Source organism: Centroberyx affinis, unplaced genomic scaffold (assembly GCF_046629955.1).
Source record: "Centroberyx affinis isolate AG114_WGS23_722 - 3 ecotype Tasmania unplaced genomic scaffold, CSIRO-AGI_Caff_v1 ptg003089l_1, whole genome shotgun sequence".
In the NCBI taxonomy this organism is placed as follows: domain Eukaryota; kingdom Metazoa; phylum Chordata; class Actinopteri; order Beryciformes; family Berycidae; genus Centroberyx; species Centroberyx affinis.
In genome coordinates, this window is record NW_027281168.1 from 23,001 (window position 1) to 30,961 (window position 7,961).

Sequence of the window (7,961 nt, forward strand, 5' to 3'; positions counted from 1 at the left end):
TTAGTTCTTAGTCTTAGCCTATCTGACTGTCCACAGTCTAGACTCAAGACTAAAGGTGACTGATTCTGACTGTCATCAGTCTAGACTCAAAAATAAATATGATGATAAATATGATGAAATATGATTCTCTCTCTGATTGACTCAAGACTAAAGATCAGTTTACCATCAGGGCTCCTAGACTGAGGAACTTGGGCCAGTTAATTTAGTACCATCTTTTAAATCACCTCAAGACTTTGTTTATGTATTATTATTATTATTATTATTATTATTATTGTTATATACACTGCCCGTCAAAGGTTTTGGGACACCTAGCTTTTGAAAACGCTTAATAAATAAGCATGTTTTCTTTGTCGGTTTGCAATAACTTAACCCCATTAAAGACTAACTAGATTTAGTTTGAGAAAAAAAATCATACATGCAAATATTTGTGATGATAACACTAAAACAATGAAACTGAACATGAAGCTGAGTCTTGAATAAATGTATCCAAAGTATTAGCTATTTTATGTTAACAAAAGCATTGTAGGCATTTTTTCCCCTTACTTCTTCATTGAAAAATAACAGAGAAAATCAAATAGTACTTTTAAAATTTAGAAAAGGCAAGGTGTCTCCAAACTTTTTGACGGGCAGTGTATAGCCATGTAATATTGAGTGGGTGTTAGTCGTATTACTGGATTAGGAGAGCATAAATTTATCAGAGAGAGTAATCAAAAAATAGTTTTCCCTGGGCAAGCTTTTACCCCCAAAATTAATTAAAGCTTTCTGGGAAGTAAGCCTACACAGTGAATGATAATGAAAAAAAACACAAAACAAACAAAACACAACAGCCACACCATGGCACGACTAAAAAGACAGGATAGCAGCTTGCTCTCTTAGTGTTAATCATTCTAATCTGCCCCTGCCAAGCTGACAATGGCTCAAATACAGAATAACTCAATGCTGAGAAATAGCTTCATCAGTCAATGTCCTGTCAGAAGCCAGTAGGTCTACCAAACATGGAATGATTAATCATGAAGGGATTTGGTCCTGGATGGACTGGTGGAGGGACAGAGCAAGGCTGTAAAGTCAAGTAAGTAAAGTCACTTACAAATATTGGTAGTTGCATTTTTTTTGGGCTTGTTTCTAAAGTGTAGTTGCTTATTTGGGCTTGCTCCCTTGTTGTCAAGCAGATGTTTTCGATAGTTTGTCCCGTCACAGGATCTGTCCACAACCCCGGTCCCTCCGCCCTCTCCTTCCCCCATACACACGGGTGACAGTCAGTGAGGCGTTATTTTTTTTTCCCACCCGCATTCCGCGAAGACCCGCTCTACTCTGCCTCTGATTGGCTCTGACCCTGATGGCAGAGTAGAGCAGGTCTTCGCGGAATGCGGGTGGGGAAAAAAATGAGTGAGACAGATGTTTAAATTTCAATCAAAATGACAAAATCGCGAGATTATGGAGAGTTTCTTTAGAAACTTTAGAAACATTTTTTCTTTAGAAACTTCTTTTCTTTGATAGGAGGAGCCACTTTATTGCTGCAGACTATGATTATTTGTAATTTCTCCTGTTTCTGGGTTGTAATTATTTAAAAATGGGATCTTCTGCTGTCCCTGTCGCATTGTTGCTGACACTTATGTGAATGTCCTGGCTTAAGTCACTCTATACTGTCTTTTGTTTATTGCTGAGAGATATATTTAAACTGAAAGAAGGAAAATCTGAGTTTGGTTCTATTTTATGACATGTTGGTTTGAAGTCCTGGAACTAAAAAAAAAAACGATTAGCACATGTTAAAAGAAATAATAAACAAAGAGTTTGTGGATTCAGGATGAGTTTTTTTGTGTGTGTACAAAGTGTAATTATCAGAGGTTTCAGAGGTCTTTTGTTGGCTACACAGGTTTATCTGGGATAATTTCACTTGGTCTGGGGGCAGAGGTGGGATGTAAGTAAAAATACTGAATTACTGTACTTTTCAAGTATCTGTACTTTACTCAAGTTTTTCTTTCACTGAAGACTTTTTACTTTTACTCACTACATTTCAAAAGAAAAATCTGTACTTTCTACTCACTGCATTTTCAAAACAGACTCGTTACTCTCTGGAAATCATCAACTGATTTTCTAAAAAAAGATATATATATTTTCAGCATCAGACGGCTTCCATCCCGGAAGCAGCTGATCAAGAGCCAGATGTGATCGGCTGCTTGTTCAGCAAAGAGACACCAAAAATTAGGGAAGGAACAAGCAACAAGAGAGAGAAATAACGTCAGTGAATTCAGCTGCTAGCGTTCAGGTTCCTGATCTGAGCTGCAGACTCTTTCTCATCTGGGATTCAGAGGAACGCTCAACAGAAAACCAGTTTAGAACATTAGAAATGACTTTTTTAGAGAACGACTTTTACTTTTATACTTTAAATAAATTTAAGTCCACGTACTTTTATACTTTGACTTGAGTAAAGGATTTGAAACGGTACTTCAACTTCTACCAGAGTATATTTTTAAATGAGTATTTGCACTTTTACTTGAGTAGGGAATTTGTGTACTTCCTGTTTATAATTGTTTTTGGCTATGGTTGTTTATGGTTGTGTTGATAAAAGCCTATGTTTAGTTACATAACATCTAGGTTGATTTTTTTAAATATATCTATATGTTTTTACATTATGTTTTTTATACTTGCTGTACTACTTTAATGCTTTAATATCTCAACAATATCAATGGCGATAATTACAAAGGAAAAAACAAAACTAACAATTTGGGGGGATTTTTAATGTTTTGGTAACACTTTACAATAAGGGTCACTAAGTTAAGGGTTAGTTAATGTTTAATAAGCATTAACTAACCCTTAATTAACAGTTAACTAATGTGTAATTTACTAATGGTGTTCATGTTAACTAAGGTATTAATTTATACATTATTTAATAGTTCATAAAAATGACTATTAAATAATGTATAAATTAATACCTAAGTTAACATGAACACATTAGTAAATGATTACCAGACACATTAGTTAACTGTTAATTAAGGGTTAGTTAATGCTTATTAAGCATTAACTAACCCTTAATTGTTGCACCCTTATTGTAAAGTGTTACCAATGTTTCAGTCTAAACCTCAACCACTGCAGCGAAGCCCTGCCCACTTCCGAGTTTATTTAAATACATATACAAATAATTTGGTTGGTTGAACAAATACAGAGACAAATACAATATTATTCAGAAGAGTGTGAATTCCCCATGTATTTCTCCATTTCACTTTGTATTGGTGAAGGGAAATGAGAATTTAGCAAAGTGAAATTTTCACTTGACACATAGTGGGGTCCACCATCAACATATAGGTTGAAAGAGTCAGACAACGTTTTGAAAATGTTCAAAGTATCACAACAGTTTCAATGGCAGTCCAATGTGTTTTTTTTTTGTTTTTTTCTCCCAGCTGCTCCTAGAGGGCCTAAGCTGTCGATGAGCCCCAGCAAGGCCAAGGTGGGAGACACTGTCCGGATTACTGTCCAGGGCTTCCAGCTAGGGTCATCTGCGGTAAGTTTACAGCAAACTGGTTCTTTGTACAACCAGCATAACTTGTGAGTGGGAGGTTGGAAACAAGTACTACAAGTAGTACTAGTTCAAGGAATTAAAATGGTTGACGGTAGAAAATAGAGTAAGGCAGCTGAAATTAAGACCAACACATAAGATCCTGCAAGGTAATGGGCCAAGGTATTTTAAGAATTATTTTATGCTTTGTAACAACGCATTATGTAATAACTCGACAAAATGTAATAAATTTTCACTATGTAATAACACCCGCATTTTGTTATAATCTGCCGCATTTTGTAATACACAGCCTGAACGCAATATGTAATAAATTTGATGGTCTTTTTGGGGAGCTCTGTCAACAAGAATCAACTATAACGCCGGTCTAATTTAATATTTGGGAAGTTTAATTTAGCTTAATTGTTAAAAATATAACATGTGTACAGATGAAGACATCCATTTTGGTTGGTTATTACATAACGCACTGTATTATTACATTTTCATCATAAAAAAAGTGCAACCCCCGCATTTTGTAATAACCACATAATGCGGTGTTATTACATAATGCGTTGTTACATGCTTGTTAGGGACTCTCATGGCTATTCAACCAGAGGCAGGGCCACAGATATTGTGCCATGTAGATTTAAGATCTGTTCTGGGCAGAATATCTTTTTGTACATGGCAGCGGTAGAGTGGAATAGCCTTCCAGTAGAGATAAAAACAAGTCAGTCTTGTCATAGATTTAAACGTGAATGTGGGGAATGGTTATGTTGACCAAAATGAAAGAATGACTTTGAAATGTATATGGGTGTAGGTATGTAGGTACGAGTGTAAGTAGGAGTATATGTACGGTATGTATGTATGATACAGGGAACCTTAGTCATCTGTGACTTGTCTTGCTATCTTTGTCTGCCTTGAAAGAGGACCACAACGGAAATAAGTTATCTTTTAACTTTATTGTGTTATCCTCAACATTTTTTTAAATTAATATGTATTTGTCGCAGTGTGTGACATTTTATATATATTTGTTTTTGATATGTCAAATAAATCAAATCAAATCAAATACTATCGCTGAGAACATGGGGAGGGAAAGTGTCAACTTGTGTAGAAAAAAAAACAACAACTCCACAAGGGGTTTTTAATAATTCATTATAGCTGTCGTAAGTAGTAACAGCTTGAATTTTCATATATCAGCCTTTTTTTCGGCTCGAAGTCGCATTAGCTTTGAATGAGATTAAACAACAATGTCACAGGGCTGTTAGACTCTTAGTGTTTTTCTTTTTGTTTTGTTTTTTGTAAAGGCTTAACAGTGCACAGAAACAGACAAGCTTTGTAGTCTTTGTAGATTATTACTACTGCTACTACTACTACTACTACTTTGTAGACAATGCCAAATGCATTGCACAAATTTTAATGCCACCAGATCATAATAATGATAATAATAATGATCCATGTGAAAGCTTTCTGAGTTTTTGGCAATGGCAGATGTTGGAGGTACGGTGGCCCTGAGGGTCAAAACACAACGACATTTCGCAAAACACAACAACATTTCAGAAAACACAACGACATTTCAGAAAACACAACATTTCAGAAAACACAACAACATTTCACAAAACACAACATTTCACAAAACACAACATTTCACAAAACACAACAACATTTCACAAAATACAACAACATTTCAGAAAACACAACATTTCAGAAAACACAACAACATTTCACAAAACACAACATTTCACAAAACACAACAACATTGAATTGTTGTTGTTGTGTTTTTATTATGACCGTTGTTTTTCCAGGAAAAGTCGACTGAGCTCTGTGCTCTTTTCCAGCATTTCCTTGCTTCACATTCATACAGTTCCACACATTCACACTGGGAACTGCCAAGTACAACCACAGTCTTCTACTGTTGGTCACTCAGCAGCTCCACTGGAGCAGTTGGGGTGTAAGATCATTCACTTTCCAAGCCACCTATTCCCAGTTAGTCCAAGGATTTGAATCAGCGACCTTCTGGTCACAAGCCTGCTTCTGTTTGGCCCTGTCTATAGAATGAGGTGTTTCCTGAGCCACTGTTCACCTGGACGAGGGTTGGTGGGCATCTGCTGGATGGCAGAGAAGAGCATGATGGGAGGGAACTCATCCTGGAGCGAGTTCCTGCCGAGCTCAACGGCTCCATGTTCCGCTGCACGGCCCAGAATCCTCTGGGCTCGACGGACACCCACACCCGCCTCATTGTATTTGGTGAATCTGTTTGTAGGGGGATTATTTTTGATAATCATTCATATAATTTGTGCATTGCACTCACAGTGAATGTGATGTTTTATGTTTTATATTTTTACAGAGAACCCAAGACTTAAGAAAGGAAGAGAGCATTTCATAGGTAAACAAAGGACGTCTTACAACTGTTAATGCAATAACTTCCCATTAACGTAATAAACGATTAATGCAATAACAATTAGTAGCTAATAGTGTAACAATTTGGTTAATGTTAATGTCAGTGCATTGAGAAATTGAATGTGAGAGCAGAAACTCTACCATGAAGTCTAAGGAACTGTCTGTAGGATTATGAAACAGAATTGTGAGGAGGCATAGGTCTGGGGAAAGGTATAAAAAAAGAAGTGCTGGGAGTTCACAAGAGCACAGTAGGCATTTCTGTATTTCATTTTCAATAAATTTGTAAAAAAAATATTAATAAATTTACAAAATTCTAAATGTACAAAAATTGTTTAATCCATTTTGAATTCAGGCTGCAAAACCACAAAATGCACTAATAAACTCAAGGGGGTTGAATACTTTCTGAAGGTACTAAGTTTCCCATTAATGCACTAAAATTTACCTGCCATTCTGTCAGTGTGAGAATTATTATATTCTCGGGTCTACAGTAAGTAACAGTCAAAAGTCAATACACTGTCATTCATTAGCAGATTTGGTTATTAACATTATTAAGATGCTATGTTTTAAGGGCTACTGAGCAGGATTTTCCCCCTTGAAACAGCAGATACTCATCCAAGAATGATCCTACTCAATCATTACTTATGGCCCATTGGTAGTGTGACAGTGTCTGTGTTTGCAGAGATGCTGACTTCTGCCGGGGGCAGAAAGTGGCAAAGTCAGGCAGTCACTCACTCACTCACTCATGGAGCATTTGCATCAGATGGCCTCTAGAGGGAGCACCATGGGTCTGCACAGGATCTGTGCTCATTTTCATTTCTGAATGTTCGGGACGTTTCTGGGCGTCAACCAGTGGTGGAAGAAGTATTCAGATCTGTGACTTAAGTAAAAGTAGCAATACCACAGTGTAAAAATACTTTGTTACAAGTAAAAGTTCTGCATTCAAAATATTACTTAAGTCAAAGTACAAAAGTATTAGCATCAAAATATACTTAAAGTAGCAAAAGTAAAAGTATTCATTATGCAGAATGGCCCATTTCAGAATCATATATATCATGTTATTGGACTATAATAATTGATGCATTAATGTGTTCATCACTTTAATGTTGCAGCTGGTAAAGGTGGAGCCATTAAGCTTTAAGCACCAGGGGGTGCCTCTTTCCCTGGAAAAATCAGCTGCATGTGTGATGTGTTTTATGTTTATGGAAGGTAGAAGAAATATAAGAAGCCCCAGTCTACATCGAGTGTCTTTATTATTGTGTTGCTGCAAAACACCAAAGCAATGACTGATTATCACTTTAAAAAGTGATGGATATATAGCCACTTTGATGATTAGTACATGTTTGAAAACTTAAAATTTCAATGTTTCCATTAATGTCATAAAACCTAATAATGTAATAATTATCCCATTTACAGGAAAATGTTTATTACGTATAGTAGCTTTCATTACATTAAAGGGACATTTGTTGCGTTAACAGAATTTTTATATCATTAGCTGAAAATTGTTATAATGTGAATGGTTTATTGCATTGCATTGTAATGATTTTTGTTTTGAATGGTTGTTTGCTATATGTTTGCTATAGTTTACCCTCCTTTTTATCTACCACTACACCACTGGTTAATTGGAAGTTATTACATTAACAGCCATAACAGCCACTGTCAATTCATAATTCACTAAGGTAATAAGGCGGACTATGTATTGGGTATTAATTTTAATTTCTATAAGTGCTCTAATAATGCATGAAACCCTTGTTTTTGTCCAGCCACAGATGCGGCACGCCATCACCAGTCACTTGGATTAACCTCCATTTTGCTGCTGCTGACTTTAACATCGGATCTGACGTGACCAACCTAGGAAGCTCGGCTCCTCTTCCACTGATGTCGCATCCCACATCTATCTGTGGCACCTACTGTAAAATAACCCCTTGGCCGTTTTGCAGCTACAGAAGGATGTTCTAGGTAGAAGCACATTGGCTAAACCTCCACCCAGCTGTCTGCAGCGTTCAGTACTGCTGGAACATTAAAAGTGTAGAACTTCAAACCCGGAAAAGCCCCACAGGCTTGAGACTGCTGGTAT

The 7,961-nt window shown here is 36.5% G+C and overlaps 1 protein-coding gene across 1 annotated transcript in view; it reads left to right on the forward strand.

The window, feature by feature from the left end:
• The window catches only part of LOC139659394 (immunoglobulin superfamily member 21-like), a 29,067-nt gene extending 21,337 nt beyond the window's left edge, over positions 1-7,730 (forward strand). The window contains exons 5-8 of the mRNA XM_071537647.1: positions 3,399-3,499; positions 5,542-5,734; positions 5,835-5,873; positions 7,654-7,730. Of these exons, the coding sequence (XP_071393748.1) occupies positions 3,399-3,499; positions 5,542-5,734; positions 5,835-5,873; positions 7,654-7,730 (410 nt within the window). The remainder of the gene's footprint in view (positions 1-3,398; positions 3,500-5,541; positions 5,735-5,834; positions 5,874-7,653) is intronic.
• The last annotated feature ends 231 nt before the right edge of the window (positions 7,731-7,961 follow it).